This window comes from Sus scrofa, chromosome 3 (assembly GCF_000003025.6).
Source record: "Sus scrofa isolate TJ Tabasco breed Duroc chromosome 3, Sscrofa11.1, whole genome shotgun sequence".
Classification (NCBI taxonomy): domain Eukaryota; kingdom Metazoa; phylum Chordata; class Mammalia; order Artiodactyla; family Suidae; genus Sus; species Sus scrofa.
The window spans coordinates 125,154,983-125,178,635 of record NC_010445.4 but is presented as its reverse complement, the minus strand read 5'-3'; the positions used below and the strand labels follow the sequence as shown (position 1 = coordinate 125,178,635).

At 51.9% G+C, this 23,653-nt stretch overlaps 1 protein-coding gene across 5 annotated transcripts in view; it reads left to right on the top strand.

Moving 5' to 3' along the window:
* The window catches only part of GREB1 (growth regulation by estrogen in breast cancer 1), a 134,614-nt gene that overhangs the window by 55,330 nt on the left and 55,631 nt on the right, over positions 1-23,653 (top strand). For all 5 annotated transcript variants that reach the window (XR_002342858.1, XM_021087828.1, XM_021087829.1 and 2 more), the window contains exons 2-5: positions 7,847-8,003; positions 13,723-13,842; positions 16,378-16,554; positions 23,250-23,432. Coding sequence is in view for 4 of the 5 variants with exons in the window: in XM_021087828.1 (XP_020943487.1) it covers positions 7,847-8,003; positions 13,723-13,842; positions 16,378-16,554; positions 23,250-23,432 (637 nt within the window). In the remaining variant the exon portion in view is untranslated. The remainder of the gene's footprint in view (positions 1-7,846; positions 8,004-13,722; positions 13,843-16,377; positions 16,555-23,249; positions 23,433-23,653) is intronic.

Here is a 23,653-nt window from a genome sequence, read left to right as displayed (position 1 = left end):
TATATTATTTATATTATAAAAAGCATCCTGAAAAATAATAGAACGATGAGCTCAAGCAGAGGTAAACAGACATTTTTGCATTTTCTTTTTTTTTGTTCACTCTGGACATAGTGCTGTGTAAGGACTAAAGTGGGGACTTTATAAGGTCGGTCACGTGGTTCAGGGAGTGACGATGGAGCCTTCCCTAAGGAATAAGCGCGGGGTTTTATGGGCTCCCAGGGTACCGACGAGAACTCAGCCCAAGAGGGTGTCTGGCTTCGGGTAGGCGTGTCTGCTTAAGTCTCATGAGGCCAACTTTCTTTCTTTCATTTAAAAAAAAAAAATTTATTGATGGATAGTTGATTTGCAATGTTGTGTGAGCTCCAGGTGTATGTAGTTGTGTGTATAGATGTTAATCCCAAACTCCTGATTTAGCCCTCCCGCATCCTTGACCCTCTGGTAACCATGTGTGTGTTTTCTATGTCTGTGAATCCAAATGGCATGATTTCATTCTTTTTCATGGCTGAGTAATATTCCATTGTGTGTGGAGGAATGCATGCCTGTGTGTGTGTGTGTGTGTGTGTGTGTGTGTGTGTGTGTAACACCACAACTTCTTTATCTATTTCTCTGTCAGTGGACATTTAGGTTGCTTCCATGTCTTGGCTATTGTGAACAGCGCTGCTGTGAACATAGGGGGTGCATGTATCTTTTCGAATTAGAATTGTCTCCAGAGAGTTCCCGTCGTGGCTCAGTGGTTAACAAATCTGACTAGGAACCATGAGGTTGCAGGTTCGATCCCTGGCCTCGCTCAGTGAGTTAAGGATACAGCGTTGCTGTGAGCTGGGGTGTAGGTCGCAGATGCGGCTCGGATCCCGAGTTGCTGTGGCTCTGGTGTAGGCCGGCGGCTACAGCTCCGATTCAAACCCTGGCCTGGGAACCTCCATATGCCGAGGGAGCGACCCTAGAAAAGGCAGAGACAAAAAAAAAAAAAAAAAAATGTCTCCAGATAAGTGCCCAGAAGTGGGATTGCTGGATCATGGGCCAAAAACTCTATTTTTAGTTGTTTAAAGACTCTCCATACCGTTCTCCATGGTGGCTGCACCCGTTTACATTCCCGCCAGCGCTGTAGGAGGGCTCCTCTTTCTCCACACCCTCTGTGGCTGACTTTCTAGCCTTGTCCTCTGGAAGTCTGAAGCAATACTGCAGCTTTCTGTAAAACTGGGAGATGTCTTATCACAACCAGAAAAAAAGCCCACTAGAAGGTAACGGTAACAGGGGTTTATAAGCTGAGGGTGTCTGCGATTTTCAATTCTGCTCGTTTGAACTTGCTAACACTGCTTTTCAGGGAAGAGATCTTGGAATTGGGCTTTCACTTCTGGGCCAGGCACTAGCTGTGTGTCCTTAGACGGGCCTCCCCACCTCTCTGAGCCTTAGTTTCTCCATCCGTAAAACAGAGAGAGAAGGAGGGAGAGAAGGAATGAGAAGGAATGACCAGACAGGACTGTCGCTAGGATTAAATTAGATGATGCTGGGAAATGCCTAGCAGGGCAGCCTTTCTTTGCTGTTAGTCTGTACTTCACCGTGACCTTCAGTTATTTCTACTGAGATTCTGTGAGACGTTCTGATGTTTCGCTGTCCATTTTTGTGCCTGTGTTTCATTTGCTTTTTTTTTTTTTTTTTTTGTCTTTTTAGGGCCGCACCCGTGGCATATGGAGGTTCCCAGGCTAGAGGTCGAATCAGAGCTATAGTCGCCGATCTACACCACAGCCACAGCAACTCAGGATCCGAGCCACCAAAGCTCACAGCAACGCTGGATCCTTCACCCACTGATCAAGGCCAGGGATCGAACCCGCAACCTCATCGTGCCTAGTCGGATTCATTTCCACTGCGCCACGACGGGAACTCCCTCATTTGATTTTTAAAATGTAACCTTCAGTTTCTAATAAATATAAACATGCAGACAGTCTAAAAAATTAAATATTACAAACTTTAGAGTGAAAAACAGCAATCTCCTTCTCACCTATTTCCACTGCAGTTCTTGCCACTCAGAGGCAACCGTCTCTTGTCTATTTTGCTTTTCTTTCCTGGAATTTCTCTTTTCGTTGACAAATAATGACTTATGCTGCACTTTTTGAATTATCTCTAAACCATCTCTTCATTCTTACCGGGGAAGGGGAACTGAGTGTCTCACGCCTCTTTCCTCCTCCCCCGTGAGTACACACACGTGTGCACACACCTTTTTCCTTTCCCCTTCCTTCCAGAATAGTTACAGGCTCATCTTGGAGACGTTGCAGGTTCGGTTCTGGATCTCTACGATAAAGTGAATCAGATGAATTTTTTGGTTGCTCAGTGCATGTAAAAGTTATGTTTACACCATACTGTAGTCTATTAAGCGTGCAATAGGCATTATGTCTTTAAAAATGTACATACCCTCATTTAAAAATACTTTTATTACCAGGCTAAGGTTCCAGCATCGTCACTGCAGCAGTTCGGGTCACTGCTGTGTGTGGGTTTGATCCCCAGCATTTGGAACTTCCAAATGCTACAGGTGCAGCCAAAAAAAAAAAAAAAAAAAAAAACAACAAACCTTTATTGCTAAAAAATGCTAACCATCATCTGAGCCTTCAATGAATCATAATCTTTTTGTCGGTGGAGGGTTTGAAATATTGTGAGAATTACCCAAATGCAACACAGAGACAGGGAGTGAGCAAATGTTGTTTTTATTTTTTTTAATTTTTCCTTTTTTATTGAAATATGGTTAATTTACTATGGTGTGTTAGTTTCAGGTGTACGCAAAGTGATGCAGGTATTCACACTCGTACACACGTGGCCCCCTTTGGGACCCAGCCCCTTTGGGCTGCTCAAGTTCTCACTGATTCCCCCCCTCCACCCCCACATTACTCTGTAGCACTTATGGACTGTGGCCCTTTTTGTCACTTGTCATTTATGATCTAAAATTCACGTGAATGTCCAGATTTAGAAATGAATGATCTTGCACTGACTCCCAGGAGCTGTGCTAGGCCCTTTCACACACTCTGGCTCTTTTACTCTCTCTAATGACCAGTCAGTCCTTCCAAGTGCCCATTGTACAGACGAGAATACTGAGGCCCCGTGAGTCCCACAGGCCTTCTCCCTTCTGCTACGCCAGGCTCCTGTGCATTCAGGGGAAGGCCCTGGTTCGACCGCTGTCTCCATGGTGATGGGCACAGCTTTGGAGTCTGTGGTTGAAGAGCATCACATAGCAGCCTTGGGAGGGAGTAGGCCAGGCCTTGGAGCGTAGGCAGGGGAGTGTGGTGTGTCGGGGTGGCAGGAGTCCCTGCAGCCTGCAGACAGGAGGACCTCCAACAGGAGACAAGCTAAGACACGGCGCGCAGAGAGCCCGAGGGGGCAGAGCCCAGCCTGGGGAGGTCACAGCAGGTGCCCTGGTTCCATGAGGCACTCGGCTTTTGAGTTTGACCCTGAGGTCCTCTTGTCTTTGGCTCCTTAGTTTCCCATCTGAGAGCTGCGGGTTCCCAACAGGCCAGCGAGCCCCCGCTGCGGCTCCATCTCTGCCTGCCCTGGCAGGTGCCTGGCCTGTGAGAGCACAGCCGGGTGCAGGTCCAACAGGACCAACAAAAAGGACTGCAGCGTTTCCATCCGATGCTCGTGGCTTCTTCCCCATCCTGGTCACCAGCATTTAGGGATGATTTCAAATGCCTCCTTAGATGGGCAGGGGGGTGGGGGGGATTTTCTCCTTGCTCTTTGCTTCCAGACTTTAAAGCTTTGATGATGCTCAGGGGAGTAAAATGAAATGTCCGCTGTTTTTAGTGCGAACACCCTTCCATCGCTGCGCTGTCCCTTGTGCCTTCTCCCCCTGCCCCCCCCGCCCCCCACCTTCCTTCCTGCTTTCCTTTCCCTCCCATCCTCCCGCTCCACACCCTCAGTTCTGTTTTCTTTCAACAAGAGTTTTTCAGGTTACTTATCATCTTTGAGACTTGGCTTTGCCATCTTTGCAATGGGCTTGATGAGATCCCTCACGCGGCGACCAAGCTTGTTCAGCAGGGGCGGACGCCTGGTGCCTGGCACACGGGGCAGGAGTGGGGGCTCCCTCTTTATTGCTCCATTTGCATCAGGCATTGCTCTGCCTTAATGGTGGAGCGTCCTCTGGGCCAGTCAGCTGTCAGGTGACTGGCCCAGAGGACCTTGGCCAGGGAGGGTGTGGATGCAGGAGCTTGGCCAGGGAGGGTGTGGATGCAAGAGCTCCACGGAAAATGAGCCAGGGAGGGTGTGGATGCAGGAGCTCCACGGAAAATGAGCCAGACGTAAAGCTTCTTGCTGTGGGCATTACGGGCTCCAGACAAAGACCTATGGAAATCAGAGGCATTTGTGAAGCTTTCCATGGACCACCCTAGAACAGAACTCATGCTGGTGTCCCCTGAGGTCCCCCCCGCCCCCTGCCCCCGACGTGGCGGGTAATCCCTCCTGTGCGAATGGAAGTATGTGGCAGGTCCAGAAAAAAGGCAGCTGAGACGGCTCTGCAGCCGCTTCTGACCCAGGCTATTAGGTGGCTCGGCAGCTGACCTCTGTCTTTGAGGGGCCCTTTCTTTTTGTTGGGGCTAATTCCCGAGGCAATCCTCTCAACAGCTCATTTCCCCCAGGCTGTAAGCAGGGGCTGCCTGAGGGGCCTCCACCGCCGGCAGTTATTGCCACAAGCAGGAAGTGTTTAATGGTTTCCATTTATCTGCAGTTTGGAAGAAGGAAGGCCGGGCCTTTCTTGCAACAGAGGCAGAAAATCAACAGGATGACTCAGGCCCATTTTACCTGCAAGAGGGAAATCAGAGCTCCTGAGGGCCCCAGCCGTCCCATCTTGAAATCGCTCTGCCACCGACAGCACAAGGACGGGGGCAATTTCATAGTGCTGTCAGCAAAGTCACAGTGATGAGTGGGCTGGCGCCAGTCCCCCATCTAGTGTGACTGGGCCTGCGTCCCTGTGAGGAAGCAGGAAGCTCCCGTCTTATAGCCTTACCAGGGCTGGCATCTTGTGCTATTTTTTTTTTTTTTTTTTTCTTTTTTGGCTGCCTCTGTGGTATATGGAGTCCAGGGCCAAGGATCAGATCCAAGCCACCGTCGAGAACTAAGCCACAGCTGTGGCAACGCCAGATCCTTAACCCACGGTGCTGGGCTGGGGATTGAACCGGCGTCCCAGCGCTCCCGAAACGCCACCGATCCTGTTGTGCCACAGCAGGAGCTCCTGCTGTGCTGTTTCTAAAGTAAAATGCCGCTTTGAAAAGCACCAGTCTAGGCGACATGAAATATACGATCCTGTAGAAGAATCGCGTCATCTCCTTTCATCCCATGACAGGAGTTTATTCGACTCTTTTCTCAGATGATAGCGCATTTCTGAAAATCCATCCGGCACCTGTCACAAAGAAACCCTTAAATTTTAAAAGCAGAGTTTTTAAAGGCCATGGTGGTGGTGATCCGATAAAAGGAGAAATAAATCATATAAAGCAAAACCCCTTTCCCCCCAAATTTCGATTATTTAGAAAGGAAACCTGCATTCCTGGACAATTATTGGATCAAAAAGGGCATCAAAAGGGAGGTTATAAGCTGCCTAAAAGGAGGTGAAAAGGGGAACATTTTAAACTAAACCCAGGTGCCACAGCTGAAGAGGCACCCAGGGCAAGATCGATGGCCTGAAATATCGTCATTATTAAAGGAGGAAGATGGAAAATAAAGGTGACGATGAAGTCATTTTAAGTTTGGAAAAAGTGGAGTTCCCGTCGTGGCACAGTGGTTAACGAATCCGACTAGGAACCATGAGGTTGCGGGTTCGGTCCCTGCCCTTGCTCAGCGGGTTAAGGATCCGGCGTTGCCATGAGCTGTGGTGTAGCTTGCAGACGGGGCTCGGATCCCGCGTTGCTGTGGCTCTGGTGTAGGCCGGCGGCTACAGCTCCGATTGGAGCCCTAGCCTGGGAACCTCCATATTCCGTGAGAGTGGCCCAAGAAATGGCAAAAAAAGACAAAAAAAAAAAAGTTTGGAAAAAGTACAACAAATTAAGCCAAAAGGAAATAGAAAGAGGGAGATATATCCAAAAAACAAAAACAAAAACAAAAAAAAAACAAAACAAAAACCAACCAAATAGAAAATAAACAAAACATTAGGAAAGATATAAATTTAAATGCCAGTTCTTGGGAAGGACTAAATAGAGCGATTTCACTGTATATCTGATCCCACAATACTGAGCAAACATCTGAACCTGCACTGAATGGACTGTCATGCCGCTGTTAAAATGGTTCCAACAGCATTTATAAGAGGATTGGGTGAATGTTTATGTCAGATGGAAAGAGCAGAAGCATAGATTGTATCCTAGAGTGATGATAACCGCGTGGATGCAGCCCCCGAGCTCCCTCCTAGCCCCAGGAGAAATAAGTCGAGAAAGAATACGTCGTTTAGAAGGATAAGCAGTAAGGTCCTGCTGCCCAGCACGGGGAACTGGAGCCAGTCTCTTGGGGTCGAACATGATAGAAGATCGTAGGAGAAAAAGAATGTATATTTATATATATGGATGACTGGGTCACTGTGCTGCACAGTAGAAATTGGCAAACGCTGTAAATCTACTATAATTTAAAAACATGGTTGTAAAGCACCCCATACCAAAAAAAAAAAAAAAGAGGGAGATGAGATGAGTGACTCCATGTTTTTATGCTTAATTGGGCTTTATCCTGTATTTAGTAATTTCGATTTTATTGGAATATATCCTTTCATAATATTGCATGTAGTTTGAAGGTAGTAAATTGAACAAGAAACGAGGACATCAAACTCTGACAGAGAGAAGGGAGTACTGACGGGAGCTCAGGGCAGAGGAACGGTGACGACCTCGTGTTTGCGGGCAAGCTAGTCACAAAGGGCCACATCTGTGCGATGCCGTTCATGTGTGTCTGCACACAAAGTGCCTTCGTGGCTGCTTGGGGCCAGAGGATGGGAGACGTGGGGGTGACAGCTAAAGGGTAGGAGGTGTCTTTTGGGGGGGATGACAACGTTCTCAACTTAACGGTGTGATGGCTGCAGCACAGTGTGAATATCCGGAACACAAAAACCAAAGAAACCCTTCACATTGTACCCGTTAAGGGGGTGAGTGCTGTGGTATGCGAATTAGCTCTTAAATTGCTGCCAAAAAAAAAAAAAAAAAAAATCCCAGTGGTGTCTGGGAGGATGGAGACATAGTGATTTTCTTGCTGGTTTTCCACCCTCTTCTGTCATTTCCAGGTGCGATTCTGCATTGCCTGCATATTGGAAACATAATGAACTAAAACACTTTAAAGAGAGAAGTGTTCATAAGGTCTTTTAGCAGAGGCGGCACGGATGGGAAATCTGTTAGCCTTCCTCCCGGGAAGGGGAGCGGAGGCCACATCCCATCATCCTGAAGTTGGGAGGTGGCGGGGGTGGTGGCTGGTTGTCACAGATCAGTGCATTGTCCGCTGCCCTCTCGTAACACGTGGCTCAGCGCTGTTCTGCGGCGCGTCCAGGGGAATAAAGCATCCTGGGTCTGGAGGGTCCCCCAAAGCAGGATCACCTGGCAGGGAAAAGCCGGGGTCTGCAGACCACTAAGCCCGTCTCTCATAAACGATCCTCCCGGGCGGGAGACGCTGCCGGTGCTAAATGAGAGGAGGCTGTTCCCTCGATAACCTCCTGTAATTGCCCGCAGTAGCCGCAGCCCAGAGCCGCCCTCTCCTCCCCCGGGGCTGATCGGGGGGGAGACGCGGCCCTCCCCTCCTTGTCCCAGCCGGGTTTCCTTCTACCGTGGGGCTTCAGGCTCAGGGTCAGGCTTTTGAACCGATGCTGAAATGCCGTGTTAAACAGCAGCCTCCTTCGCCTCTTTTGAAGATGGGAAACTCGTACGCCGGCCAGCTGAAGACCACGCGGTTCGAGGAGGTTTTGCACAGCTCCATCGAGGCCTCCCTGCGCTCCAACAGCCTGGTACCCAGGCCCGTCTTCTCCCAGTTGTACCTGGAAGCCGAGCAGCAGCTCTCTGCCCTAGAAGGTAGGCGATGCGGTCGTGCCTTTCTTCGTGTGCAGGAATGTTCGCGATGCAACTCAAAACTTTCCTCCTCTGCTCTGGGGAGAAACCGTTGAATCTGGCCGGACAGAATTATTAGAAAGCTGCACAGGCATTCTTACGAGGCTAAAAACCAAAATAAGGTTCAGCCATAGAGTGGCAAGGGAGAAAGAGATGGACAAATAGCAGAAGGAGAGAGGACCGGGTTAGACTGTCTGCACTGGTTGGTATTTATACTCCTGTTAAAAGGTGTGATGGTCTCGCCTGGATGAGTAAGACATTTCAACCTGCTTTGGACCCTGCTATATTTTTTTCTCTTTGGGATTCCTGGCCAGATCTTTGCCAAGGAGCGCAGATAGTGTGATAGCAGTCAGAGAGCCCTCTAGACGCTGTTGATAACTGAGAACATACCCTTATGAGTTTCCTGTGTTCCAGGAATAAATTATCTTCAAACACGGGGCGGGGGGGGGTGTCACTTCCAGGATTTACTTAATTATCTGGGGGAACAAACTGGCTATTGTTTTCCGTCTGTAGTTTGGATTGTTTGTAGCTGTGTATTTTCCTATCCGAAGCCACCCAGAGCCACCCAGAGTGTGAGAGTCCCTGCTAAGGAAGTCCTCCTTGTCAGTTTGTCGTCGGCGTGGCGTCCCCCGCAGACTTCACTTAGCTTTTTGAAGTGAGAGAGGGCTGGGGTTGAATCCGACAATGTACTAATAATGAACAAAGCAGGCAGTCCGCCGGGTCCTGCACTTTGGGGTCATGATGTGTGTGTTTGTCGCCGGGCACATGTGAGTGTGCAGGGCTGGGCGTGGGGATGGCTGCACACGAGGGAGGGTGGGGCACAGAGGTCCCTGTGCAATAGCCACAGTTGCTTCTTCCAGAAGGGAGGCATGCCTCGTGTCACTCGTTAGAACGTCCTTAAAGAATTAACCTTGCAGATAGCAACCGGTAAGGCCCTTGGCCAGTAAGGAGCTGGATCTGGGTCTGAGCGCACACTGGATGGTGGTCAAAAGCCTGAACGGGGAGAAGCAAGACTTCTTCGCTTGTTCACAGCGAGAAACCCGTGGTCTCTGGCAGAGGAAGCGTTGCTGTGACATGGGGGAGTTTGAATAATAGCTGGGGGATTGTTTATGGACTGCGTTGTTGGCTAGCTGAAAAACTTTGGTGAAATACACATCAAAATGGGCATCCTTAAACGTCTTTTTTTTAAACATTTTTTAATTTTTTGCTTTTTCGGGCCATACCTGTGGCATATGGAGGTTCCCAGGCTAGGGGTCTAATCGGCGCTGCAGCTGCCGGCCTACGCCACAGCCACAGCAACGCCAAATCCAAGCTGATTCTGTGACCTGCACCACAGCTCACGGCAACCCCGGATCCTTAACGCACTGAGCAAGGCCAGGGATAGAACCTGTGTCCTCATGGATGCTTGTTAGATTAGTTTCCACTGCACCATGACAGGAACTCCCTTAAACTTGTGATAGTATTGAAAAGCTTGTTGCTAATGATGAATTCACAGTGCTAATAAGGATGCATAGTTTAGTACATTGGTTTTTTTTTTGTCTTTTTAGGGCTGCAGCCGAGGCATATGAAAGTTCCCAGGCTAGGGGCGAATTGGAGCTAGAGCTGCTGGCCTACACCACAGCCACAGCAAGGCGGGATCTGAGCCACATCTGCAACCTACACCATAGCTCACGGCAACGCCGGATCCTTAACCCACTGAGTGAGGCCAGGGATCGAACCTGCGTCCTCATGAATGCTGGTGGGGTTCGTTAACACGAACCACGACGGGAACTCCATAGTTCATTCGAATGGTACCTTACAATCTGCCTAGTGCGTTCACCTCCACCAGCTAATTGAATCCGGTGATTGAGATGGAAGAAGACGGGTTGGGAAGTTCTGGAGGCTGTTCCTCTGGGGCTGGGGGAGAAAGGCCTGGGAGTTCCCCATCAGCTTTTCCTGGTGGCAAAGCTCCGCAGGCACCACCTTTCCTGGGAGGCCCTCATCCCGTGGAGCTTTGCAGGCACAGCCCGGAGGCTGACGGGGCTGGTACCTCCCGTGTTGAGTGCAAGGCTCCCTGCCAGCCGTCGGCTGGGTGTTTTTAGCCCTCATGTTGGTCTGAAAACCAGAGCGGGCCCTCCCTGTGGTGTTTCCATTTGTCTGGCGAAGAGCAGAGAGAAACCCGCAGAGGTTTTATTCCTCTGGTGCTGAAAGGAGGCTGAGGGAGGCTTATGTACCTTTGCCACATGTCACCATCAGCCAAGCACTCAGCTTGAGCCCCTGGCTTCTGCCTCATAAAACTGGGTGCAGAGGACGTGTTTTTTTCTGTCTGTCTGTCTGTCGGGGCCTTTTACCCTCTTGCTGTCCTTCCTTAGGCAGGAACATGCAGGATGATGCTGAGGAGCTGGGTCCTGGGGTAGCAAACAGCCCTCGATCTGTTAGCATTTTCGGTATTTGTGCGGGCTGTCCGGTTTTTTGTTCCTTTGTGTCTGGGTGAGGGCTTCCTTCTCGGGGGGACCCTTTTACGTGGTGTTTTATTTTATTTTAAAGAAGGCCACCCAAACCCAACCAGAGCAACCCCAGCCCTTGGGGATACGTTTTTATTAATTACACAAAGTGGAGATAAATTCCTGCGATGCCACTCATTCAGAATGTCATACAGTTTCTCCTCGTGGGAAGAGAGCAAACATTCACATGTTAAAAGGACCACCGCACCCTCCATGGGGCGAAGCGCTGCCCGGAGCCCCTGGGTTCCTGTGCTTTTATTTTCAGCGCCTTCGCTCCCAGTCATCCGCTTTCGTCTAAGGCCATTTGGCAGCGCTCGTCCTGCCAGGAGACCTTGCCAAACAGCCGGGTTTGGGCTGCCCCCGGGTCGGAGGTGTCCTCAGGCTTGTTCCCAGTTAACGATTCCATCAAAGGCCCGGGAACGTCTGACGGAGACCTTTGACCTTTAATCCTGCTTTCTGAGCGACTGGATTTTGAGCCCTTTCTTTGGCGTGCGGGGGCTGAAGGCCTGCCTCCTTCCTTCTTTCTCAGAGTCTGAGTTCCTCTTCGTTTGGAATTATCAGCATCATGTGCAGCATCTTCGCGCTCAGAGCTCCACCAGCCCGGCTTTCTCCCCGCTTCTCACTCTAGTTGTTGGGGCATCCGCCCTGAGCCCCCCCTGCCGGGGGCGGGGGTCTCTGGCTCGCAGACAGGATCTTGATTTTATAGCCGTGCCTCCTAGGCCACCCGCTGCACAGGTGGCTCCTGGACAGTCGGAGCCCCGTGGCGGCCTCAGTCAGCTACACTGCCGGCACCCGGGGGCTGGGCCTGACCCTCTGCCTCCTGCTAAGCCCACTCCGTGCCCGCACTTAACGGCAGGAAGGAGGCATCTGAAGGAAGCTCTGGAGTTGATCCCTCTGTCTTGGTGATCTTCCTGGGTCATCTTTTTACAGTCTCCTTGCCACCTCTGTGTCCTCTAGAGTCGAGGGATGGAGACACCAGGGATTCTTGTTCATTTCCTGCTGTGACCTTCCCAAGGTCACAGGCCTGGGCTGGCCTGAAATGTTCGCTTTCTTCAGCCTCTTGTCCCTTTAAAATGGCACCTTTAAAATGATGGCCAGGAGTTCCCGTCGTGGCGCAATGGAGATGAATCCGAATAGGAACCATGAGGTTGAGGGTTCGATCCCTGGCCTCGCTCAGTGGGTTAAACATCTGGTGTTGCCGTGAGCTGTGGTGTAGGTCACAGACTTGGCTTGGATCTGGCGTTGCTCTGCCTGTGGCATAGGCTGGCATCTACAGCTCCGATTAGACCCCTAGCCCGGGAATGTCCATATGCCGCGGGTGTGGCCTTAAAAAGCAAAAAAATAAAATAAAATAAAAAATAAATAAAATGATGGCCCCCATGAGGTTGTGTTCCCAGTGTCTCATGCTGATTAAGTCACATCTGGAATGTTCCGTGCAACTCTGAGGGCCATATTTCCCTGCATAGACGGGCACAGCTCAAAGTGACTTTACACACCCGCCTCATTTTGAAGATGCAGGGTCCGGCACACAGAGAGGTTAAGTAACTTTCCTGTGGCCACACAAACAATGGAGACCCAAGGACTGAAACTCGAGTTCCCAGATTCCTGGTCGAGCTCTTTCTGCTGCCTGTGATTTTATCATTCGCCAAAAACCACATCGCCCACTGGATGGATGGAGGGTGTGAGAGCCACGTGAGATGCTCGTGGGAGACGTGGCAGCCAAGAGGCAGCCCTAAAGAAGGAGACAGAGAAACAAAAAAAGGAAGAAGCAGCCATCTCCTGGCCTAGCCTATCTAAGGATGCTTGTGACGACCTAATTTTGCTCAAAGAAATCTGGATGCTATTTATTAGATGACATTTAAAGACAGACAAGTTGAGAAAGATTTTTTTTTAACCCACATAAAAGAGGAGTTCCCGCTGTGGCGCAGTGGGATAGACGGCGTCTCAGGAGTGCTGGGACGCAGGTTCCATCCCCGCCCGGCACAGTGGGTTAAGGATCCGGCGTTGCTACAGCCGCAGGTTAGGTCACGAGTGCAGCTTGGATCTCATCCCTGGCCAGCGAACCTCATATGCCTTGGGGCAGCCAAAAGAGAAAAAGAAAAGAAAGTTAGAGGAATTTGAAAATTCTTTGGTGTGAAAGCCTCTTCCTCTAGCAGGCTGGGTAGATACGGTGTAACTGTGCTCCGACCAGCCGGGCGCTGGTTTCTGAGCGTATCCGCTGTGCAAGGCGCTCTGCTGGGTGCCCAGATTGAAGACTCAGCTAAGGGCAGGGGCCCCGATCGCCCGCCGGGAGCCAGGAGCTGGGAGGGGGTGTGGAGAGGGAGGCGGGGGAGGCAGACAGAGGCTGTTTCATTGCCCAGACGACGGAGCTCACGCGTCGGGAGCCATGGGGTCTCCCTGGTCAATTCCTGGCTCTCCTGGCTGGTCCTACATTTGCCTTTCCTCCCAAAATACTGTTTCACTCTTTTAAAAAGTTGCCTCAATTCGTTGGGAGGGCCTGAACCTTTTCCGGAATGTCTTTTTTTTTTTTTTTTTTAAAGTGAGTGGGACAATAAATTCAGGTGTGTTTGTGTTCCTAGTAATATGTACATCTGTGTTCCCCTTGGGGATAAATAACAGCTTATAAATTTAACCCTCTCGCCTGTGTGTCCAGGCGGTTCGCACTGTGTCTTGGGTTCTAATCCAGGCGATGCAGTTGGTGGCTAGTGTGGCAGTTTGGGCATCAGACCTAACTGGAAATGTGCTGGCTGTCCTGCTTAGGGGCTGGTGGAAGAGCCATGGAATCTCTGGGTCTCTCTGGACCTCGGTTTTCTTACCTGTAAAATGGTCCCTGTGTTACATTGTGGCTCTTTTCACACAGATATTTTTGGAGCACCTACTGTGTGCAGGCTTCACGCTCAGCCCTTGCCACCAGCTGCATCTGTGCTGAACCCTGCTGCCTGTGCAGACGTGTGTGGCCGTGGGGGATGGGAGGGGCCGTGAACCTGAATTTGAAGTCACGAGGCCAGACTTGGAGGCCAAGTCTGTGACCTTGGGAAAGTCGTCCAGCCTGAGTGAGCCTCAGCTTTCCCCTCTTGTGACAAAGGGTGCTAATTCGGGACCCCAGTGGCGTGTTTGTGAAGACGGGTTAATTTCTAACCGGCTGAGACTTACCATGTGTTCCTTCTGCCTTGCTCATTGCTCCCCTTCCCCACGTCTAGGTGGCGGCCGAGTGGACAATGAGGAAGAGGAAGAGGAGGGAGAAGGGGCTCTGGAACAGAGCTGTCCCCCAAATCCCTACCAGCTGCACCCCCCACCTGAAGGAAGCTGCACCACGGATGGTGAGATGCCAGCCGGGCTGTGGGGGGTGGGGGGGGACACACCGGTCCTGTGCCCCCGAGGTGTGAGCTGTGCCCCTGTCCCCACGGGTCGTGGCCAGGAGTGCCCTCCCATCCCTGCAGCACTGGCTACACCTCGTGCAGCTCCGTCAGGCTCACAGCCCTCAGTGAACAGCCTCATCCTTATCAATGGATTCCGATCCAAAACCTTGGTTTTTTCCAATCAGCTCTTTGAAAGCTAGAACATCCCTACTCGGATGGGCTGGCACCGAGCCCTTGACTCAGAATCAATGGGTAGGAATCATCTTTCACACCCGTGGGTGCTTGGCTGTTGGCAAAGCAGATAGACGGTATCCCAGAAGCCCTGTAAAGTCAGGAACATTCTTCTTACTTTGCTGTTGAGGGTCCGAGGCTTGGAGATGCCGGGTGGGGTGGCGCCTTTGTCGGGGGATGGGAGCTTGGGCCCTGCCCTTGGAGGAACTGGCACACTCCTGGCTCGGCCCCTCCCTCGCTGGACCGCCTCTGGGAGTGGGCGCAAGTTCATCTGTCCTGTCGCCACCCCAGTCAAGAGGGGTCACTACTTAATTTACTGATTAAGATAATTATCGAGCCCCCGCTCTGGGAATACGGAGATAACAGGTCCAAGAGCTCCCAGTTAGCAAAGCTGTATGGGTAAGCAGATGCTCAGCGCACGATGTAGGAAGGGCTGGGAGGAGGCGGGGAGGGTGAGCAGGTGTGCGTGGGAGCACAAGAAAGGCTCCAGATGCAGGTAGAGAGTTTGGGGACAGCTTCCTGGAGGAGCTGGTCCTTTTTATTTGGGCTTTGGAGGATCAGTAGGAGTTGGCCAGGAGACTGAGAGAGAGGCTTGGGGGAAGCAGGACATTCCAGACAGAGGAACGGCATATGCAGAGGCTTAGAGGCATGAGCACATGGCCCATCTGCCAGCACTTTATGTGGGTAGGGGGCTGAGGGTTGGCAAGGGCAGGGTTTGGAGAGGTAATGAGATGGGCTGTGGAGGCCGCATGCGCCCTGCGTGGGGGCCTGGACTTGACCTTGTGAATGATGGCTGGAATGGAATCAGCCGTCACTGGGGTTGCCCCTCCAGGAGAAAGGAAACCAGTATGGTGGCTCTTCATGAGGGGTGTCTGCAGGTGTCCGGGTGGGTGTTCCCAGGCCGCCCGATGAAACAGACAGTGGCAAACACTCCAGCGTCATCACCATGATTTTGAAAGCATGTCCCAGTGACTACAGCAAACTCCAGACGCCAGCTCTTTGGAAGGAAGAGGCTGCTGTGCAGAGCACGAGGGGCCCAGGTGGAGACCTGCCGGCCGCTTCACCTCAACCTCAGGGATTCGCTTAACTTCCCCAAGACGGCGCAGTGGAAGCACCCCAAGCCTGAGGGTCAGAGCTGGCTCCCTCCTGGCCCACCTCTCAGCAGCTTCGAGTCAATGGCTTAACCTCTCTGAGCCTTGATTTCCGTGTCTTCAAACTGGGGGCAGGAACACTTCCCTGTAGGTGACCCCGTGAGAGCTTATCCTGCCTGCTGCTGCTGCCCCACCGGGTGCCCTGGTCCTGCCTTTGCCCGGGGGGGCAGGTGGGCAGACTCGGAGCCAGCGCTGGAAATAGTAGAGTGGCCGCGCAGGAGGAGAATCTGCTTGAAGTAGCGCAGCGTTTTGCAGGGAGGGCCTTGGGATCTCAGGGTTCACGCTGATGCTTGGCATCCTGTCGGGGAAGGAAGGTGGAAGAAGCACAGGGGGTCAGCCGGCCGCGCCGTCGGGGCGAGAGAGCCCAGGACGCGCCCATCCGAATCAGCCTCACCTGTGTCCCTCTTCTTCCTTTTCCGCAGACACTTATTCTGGGCGCGTACTCTTTAGATGGAAAATATATTTAAAAGCTCTAAAATACACAAAGTTCAAGAATATGGAGTGAAAGTCTGCCTGCAAAATACAGGTGTAAAAGCCATCAATTACTGTCCTTATGGACCTTTCTCATACACTTTTTTTTTTGGGGGGGGGGCACACTTGAGACACAGGGAAGTTCCCAGGCCAGGGGTAGAATTGGAGCTGTAGCCGCTGGCCTGCACCACAGCCACAGCACCTCGGGATCCGAGCCACGTCTGGGACCTACACCACAGCTCACGGCAACGCCGGATCCTTAACCCACCGAGTGAGACCAGGGATCGAACCTGCATCCTCATGGATAGTAGTCAGATTCGTTTCCGCTGTGCCACCACGGGAATTCCTCATGTACGTTTTAATTTGCCATTATCGTCTGCTCTTTTCCTGTTGAGCTTCACGTGCGCATTAATGTGCATTATATGCGGACACAGATCGTCCTACGAACAGCACGTGGTTAAGTGTCATGACTCAGGGGTCATTGTCTTATCTCTCAGAGTTAATTTCAAAGCCACCCGGGTCCCGAGGTCAGCGTGGATGCTGATGAGATCCAGACGGTTCTCTGCGCTTTGGCTGCATGGAACCTGGCTTCACGGCATCCGCTGGCTGGGCGGTGTGTGTGAAGCCTGTCCCTTCTTCCCAGGGTTCTGCCAGGCGGGGAAGGACCTGCGTCTGGTCTCCATCTCCAGCGAGGCCATCGACGTCCCCGCGGGCTTCCTCCTCGTGGGGGCCAAGTCCCCCAGCCTGCCGGACCACCTCCTGGTGTGTGCCGTCGACAAGAGGTTCCTGCCGGATGACAATGGTCACAACGCCCTTCTGGGTAAGTCCCCCTCTGTTCTGTCTGTGGCTCTGGCCATGTGGTGGGTGGGGACAGGGAGGGCCCTTGGTCCCCCTGGGGAACAGGCCGCCTTCGGGCCTCTTTGTCAACGTTTATTCATCTCCCCGTGGATGGTTTCTTTCTTTCTTTTTTTTTTTTTTTTTTTTTTGTCTTTTTAGGGCAGCTCCCGAGCATATGGAGGGTCCCAGGCTAGGGGTCAAATTGGAGCTATAGCCACCAGCCTATGCCACAGCCACAGCAACACCAGATCCAAGCTGCATCTGCGACCTACTCCACAGCTCACGGCAATGCCGGATCCTTAACCCACTGAGCGAGGCCAGGGATCGAACCCGCAACCTCATGGTTCCTAGTCAGATTCGTTAACCATTGAGCCACGATGGGAGCTCCCATAGACAGTTTTTTTGTGGAAGGGAACGCACATGCGAGTTGCTTTGAAAGGTGACCACCTTCCTCGGAAAGCCCATCGGTTAGTCCTGATGCCGTTGGTACGTGTCTTCATCTGACCTTTCCTAAGTGCCCGCCTGTGCCAGGAGTGAGATCCAAACCTGTCCAAGACACAGCGGACAAGAAGCAGGAAGAGAACAAGGCCGAGTGTGTGCACCTGCCTCCAGCGTGTCATCCTGCGTGGCCGCTGGCCACCCTCCACGGTTCCCTCCTCTGCTTCCCCTCGCGCCTCTCCCCAGCAGCTCGTTCCCATCCTGGCTTTGCAGGTGGGCACCCACAGGTGCGCAGGTAAAGGAACAGGACTGGATTCAAACCCAGGTCTTCCTGGCTCCAGACTGGACCCTTTAACTACCACGCCCCATGGTCCTGTATCCTGATCAAGCTCAGCCCAGGGCAGCTTCGGCCTTGATCTTTCGAACCACCGCCGGCGCACGGAGGCCCCAGCTTCAGTGCAGAGTTGAGGCCAAGACCCCCGTGTGTTCAGAATTTATTGAGCTCCTCCTGTGTGCCTGGCCCTGTGCTCAGCACACTCCCCCCATCAGTGGAACAGAAACAGCGGTGGTGTGAGGTTTGGACGGAGAGCCCAGCGAGCCTGTCTGACCACAGGTGGCCGTGGGCCCGGGCCTCAGTGTCCTCGTCTGTAGCGAGGGCAGATGCCATCCACATGGCCCCTCGCCTGGCCTGGCACCTCGCACACAGGAGAGCTGGGCAGGCGGAAGGGTGGGTGGTGACCTTTTTCACATGTGGCCTCAGCCATAACCCTCACGGCAAATCGAGATTGTGAGCATTTATGGGAAAAACGTCAAGGTTAAACCCAGGGCCCCAGGTTCTTCTGTGCTTTCCATGTGCACGGATTTTTAAGCCTCATTTTAATGCTGGATACGGTCCCCAAAGCTGGGTAGGTAAATGCATCTCAACAAATATTTATGGAGGATACTTTATATCTGAGGCGGAAGTTGGAGGAGGACAGGGCAAGGACTGACCCAGAAAGAAGAAGAAACGCTTCCTTCCCCTGGGGCAGGGCGGGTGGCAGAGGAAGATTGGGGACCGGACGCTGTGTAAACTCGGCAGGCCGGTGCTAACTGGAGGCTCCGGGGCAGTGACCAGGGGGAGAAAACGTTTTGGCCCGTCCTCTCTTAGGGCAGGTCCATGGGCTTATTGTAACTAGTTCTTGACAACAAGGGTAATCCAGAAGATTCGCTCTGCCCAGGAAGCTCACGGAGTCATGGTGTCGCTGATTTAATTTGCTTATCAAGGCTGCTCGGGGGACAGCCTGGTGACTTGGTTAGCGTTTGATCTGGCGGTGGCTGCGGCGGGGGGGGGGGGGGTGGGGGTGGGGTGGGGTGGGGGGGGGGTCGCCTGCCTCCCTCCCCTTTGTGACTGTAAAGGCATCGCAAGGGTGATAAATCTTGGAGGCTCTGTGTCTCCATGTGGAGACAAGCATCTTTCAGCTCATTCACCACCAGCCCCGGAACAGTATCAGCCCTCAGGCGGGGAACCCGAGAGGAAGTGGGTCTTTGTTAATTGCTTGCCAAAAAGCCACTGGGGGTGGGCAACAAGGGCTGCTTGGTCATAACCCATGCTTTCCTCTTTTAAAATAACGTTATGCTCTCAGCTTACACACTTAGCACTGTTTAGGGTCCCTGCAATTAACCCTGATGGCTGCTCAGGACAAGGTGGCCCTCAGCCCTCTGGGGGGTGGCGGGGGCTCAGGGCTTTTTAGTGGCCTATAAAGTGGAGGCTGGGAGCATCTTGGGGGAGCCACAGCTTTAGCCCCCCCCCTTAATTTATAATGAAGGGAGTGCTGTTGTAGTGATTTCGAATCCACTGAGGGATTGGGCAGAGAAAGCGGAAAGATGAAAATCTAGGTGTGTGTTGTCAATTTTTTGATAGGAATTCATTGAAATTGGCTGATAGCTAAGACAGAGGAGAAGAAAACATCTACCTGGAATGTTTTTTTGTTTTTTTTTTGTTTTTTTTGCTTTTTAGGGCTGTACCTGCGGCATATGGAGATTCCCGGGCTAGGGGTTGAATTGGAGCTACAACTGCCAGCCTATACCGTAGCCACAGCTGTGCCAGATTCGAGCCACATCTGCGACCTTCACCACAGCTCACGGCAATGCCAGATGTTTAACCCACTGAGCGAGGTCAGGGATCGAACCCATAACCTCATGGTTCCTGGTCGGATTTGTTTCTGCTGCGCCACAACAACGGGAACTCCTGGAGTGTTCATTTCTGAGATGGGATTAAACGAGTTCTTTGTTCAACCAGCAGGCAGATAATTAAGCATTTATGGGATGTGTGACCCCAAACTGAAGGTGGGCCCCAAGTTCAGCCCAGGGCCCCAAAGCCAAGTGGAACGTGGGCCTTCCTGGGGGCTCAGAGCCTGGAGGAGGACACCAGCCAACCAGGAGTCAGCTCCGAGATCTGCTCCCACGACCACAGAGGTCAAGGTCTCTGTGCTGCAGGCTCCCACCCAGGGCTTAAGGGGCTTCGGGGATCCCCAAGGACACACCGACTCCTGGGGGGGTAGACAGTTTCTCTGAGGATGTGGCAATGGGAGTTGGGTCCATTTTGCCAGTTGGAGAAGAAGAAATGCAGCACATGAACCTAAAAGCAGCTCCTTTACTGAGCCCTCATCACATATGCCAGAAACTGTTCTCGTTTAAAAAATCAGAGTTCCTACTGTAGCTCAGGGGTAATGAACCCAACTCGTATCCATGAGGATGCAGGTTCGATCCTTGGCCTCACTCAGTGGGTCAAAGATCCGGTGTTACTGTGAGCTGTGGTGTAGGTCCCAGACGCAGCTAGGATCCCAAGTTGCTGTGGCTGTGGTGTAGGCTGCCACCTGCAGCTCCTATTTGACCGCTAACCTGGGAACCTCCATATGCTGCGGATGTGGCCCTAAATAATTAAGTAAATAAATAAAATGAAGTGAGCAAGGGACGTGGGTGTGTTATTAACTAGCAATTAGATATGAAGAAACAGGCGCAGAGAGGTTAGCTGACCAGCTAAGGGGCAGGTCCTGAATTGGAACCCAGATATCTGGCCCTGCTCTTACCCCCAGTGCCATGAGGGGCTGTGTAGGGTCGGGCTTGGGTCTCCTGACCCCCACGCACTCTGCTCTCTGGTCCAGCCCCGCCTATCCCAGGGAGAGGAAGGCGAGTTATACTTACTGAGCACCTACTGTGTGCTAGACACATAGTGGGCACCCACTCTCTTAGTGCTTCCACAGGATGGACTTTGAGGGGAAGAGGCCTGGCAGAGGGTTCAGGCCCAACTCGGGCACCTTCTCCGCGCAGCTCTAGGCCAGTCACTTCCTCTCTCTGCCTTGATTTCCTCCTCTGTACACTGGGGCCCCCACTGCGAATTCTTTACAGGGCTTCGTGAGGTTAAAATGAGGGCATTAATAATGTGAAGCATTGGCACAGGCCTGGCATGAGGTCAGTGATCACTGGAGGGTCCCTGTCACCCTGTTTCCAGCTGAGAAGGGCAAAGATCGGTGTTGTTAATTAACCCGCCCAGAGTCACTTAACTAACCAGGCAGGATCTGAACCCAGGTCCCTCTGATTTCCGGGTCTGTGGGCCCCACCACAGTGATGGGGGTGGAGAGAGGGGACAGGTGCTCTCCTTTGCCCAGAAAGGAGGACCTGGCTCTGCAGCCGGCGCCTCCTCCGGGACGTGCTCACTGAACCTGTGCTCGCTGCACCTGCTGGATGCAGCAGGGCCAGACATACGGGCAAGTCCCAGCGCCCACGTGTGGTCACGAGAGCTTCGTTTTTGCAGAACATTCCACCGAAGGAACGATGTCTCTCCCTCAGAGTACTTGTGCCAGGCAGGAATTTGAGGATTCAGGCTGTATCCCAGGCTTTTTTGGCCTGTCTTCTAAAGAGATTATTCTAGACGCCTAGGTGCTAAGGTAGATTTCCAAGGAGCGTGGCCTATTTTATTCTTCCTCCTGGAGAGTTGTCTTGCCTTTTGAACAATGTCTCGAAAATTGAGAATTACCAAAAAAAAAAAAAAAAAAAAAAAAAAAGAAGAGAAAATTCCCATTGTGCCTCAGTGGTATCCAACTGGTATCCATGAGGACGAGGGAAGGTTTGACACCCGGCCTCTCCGTGGGTTAAGGATCTGGCGTTGCCATGAGCTGCGGTGTAGGTTGCAGACGCGATTGGATCCCACGTGGTGTGGCTGTGGTGTAGGCTGGCAGCTGAAGCTCCAATTCGACCCCTAGCCTGGGAATTTCCATACGCTGCGGGTATGGCCCTAAAAAAACAAAAAAACAAAAACAAAAAAAAAGGAGAGAGAGAGAATTATTGCAGACCCTCAGCTGGAGTGGTTTAAACCATTTCCCCTGCCTCCCTGAGGCAGGTGGATAAACCATCCTGTGGTCTTCTTGGTTGGCCTCCTGTGGCCCCAGAACACCTTTGAGGAAAGCAGCCAGTTCTCCTGGCCAGGAGGTTTTTGCCAGGGCAGGAGAGCAGTCTGCTTCCTAGCCCCCTAAATATACGCACACATCAGAGATGTGGGTTCTGATCCAGACCACTGCAATAAAGCTAATATGGCAGTAGAGCAAGTTGCATGGATATTTTGGGTTCCCGGTGCCTATAAGCGATGCTTACATTATACTGTAGTCTGTGAAGTGCGGGAACAGCATTTGTCTAAAAAACCAGTGTACCTAACAATTAAAAACTACTTTATTGCTGAAAAATGCTAGCCATCGCCTGAGTCTTCGGCGCATCATAATCTTTTTGCGGGTGGAGGACTTGAAATATCATGAAAATGATCAAAATGTGACATAGAGACAGCAAGTGGGCCCAAGCTGTTGGAAAAATGGTGCTGATAGACTTTCTTGAGGTCACCCTTGAATTTTTTTTTTTTTTTTTTTTAATGCAGTATCTGCAAAGCACAGTAAAGTGAAGCACAATAGAATGAGGTCTGCCTGAACCTCTCCCTGGAAGGCGGCAGGGTTTCTGTCTTCATTTCTGAACCATAAGAAATGGTCTGTGGCTCCCACCCCTGCTTCTGGAATGGAGCCGTGGCCCCTCACCCCATATTTCTCGTGGGACGGAAGCCCGTAAGCTATTTGGAGGTTTCTGGAATGCGATGGCAGCACGGATTGGCCTTGGCGAAAGGCTCTGTGCATCCTTGGTCTTGCAGTTCTGTTTCTTGTTGGTCACCTTTTCAACACTCGGGGTCAGAATCCCTTCCAGGGAGCTTGGAAGGTTTCCCAGGGCCTCGTTCTTAGATGGCAGTTGAGCTGTTTATCTCAAGGTTCCCAGATTGGAGACAAAGGAATAAATAAAAACATGAGATTATACAATTAGAAAACAAGGGAGTTCCCATGGTGGTTCAGCAGGAATGAGTCTGACTAGTGTCCTTGAGGACCTGGGTTCGATCCCTGGTTTCGCTCAGTGGGTTAAGGATCCGGCGTTGCCGTGAGCTGTGGTGTAGGTTGCAGATGTGGCTCAGATCCAGCGTTGCTGTGGCTGTGGTGGTGGCCGGCAGCTGCAGCTCCGATTTGACCCCTAGCCTGGGAACTTCCATATGCTTTGAGTGCAGCCCTAAAAAGAAAAAAAAAAAAAAAAAAAGTCATACAGAAATCCTAAACATTCACTTTTTTTTTAATTTATTTTTTTTATTTTTAGGGCTGCGGCATTCAGAAGTTCCTGGGCCAGGGACTGAATCTGATTGGCAGCTGCAATCCTCACCACAGTTACAGCAATGCCAATTCCTTTAACCCACTGTGCTGGGCCAGGGATCAAACCTGCACCTCTGCAGGGACCCAAGCCGTGGCAGTCAGATTCCTTTTTTTTTTTTTTTTAAGAGCTGAGCCTGCGGCATATGGAAGTTCCAGGGCTGGGGGTCGAATGAGAGCTTCAGCTGCTGGCCTACACTACAGCCACAGCAACGCCAGATCCAAGCCGTGTTTGCAACCAATGCTACAGCCCCGATTTGACCCCTAGCCTGGAAACTTCCATATGCCACAAGTGTGACTTTAAAAAGAAAAAACAAAATTCCCCTAAGCAAGTTCAGTGCCCATCCACGCTTGCCTGGGCCCATGTGTCTACAGCCCAGCCTTCTTGGGCCTCCTTTTCGAGTCAAGGTCATCTGGACCCTGAACCAGCACAGGGCGACAGGGACTTTGCCCCGTGGCCTTTCTCTGGTTGGTGGCATGAATGCAGTGAACTCGATGTAAGGTTGGGGACGGTCACGTTTTTTTCCTGCTCCAGGTTTCTCTGGGAATTGTGTCGGCTGTGGCAAGAAGGGCTTCTGCTACTTCACGGAGTTTTCCAATCACATAAATCTGAAGCTGACCACCCAGCCCAAGAAGCAGAAACACTTGAAGTACTACCTGATCCGAAACGCACAAGGGGCTCTGACCAAAGGGCCTCTCATTTGCTGGAAAGGCTCAGGTGAGCGGTCCAGGGGGTGGGGGCCGGACGGTCTGCTCCAGGCGAGCCAGGGGCCTGTCGTCGCGACTCTGAGCCAAGACTGCTCTGCAGCGGGCTTGATTTCAGGCCCGTGGGCAGCTCTGTCAGGTTAAAAGGAGACTTTGCACCAGGGACATGGAGTTTATAGGCTCAGCCTCGTTGTATGGGAGCTTTCAGAGCCGGCAGAGGGCCACACCGTGCGC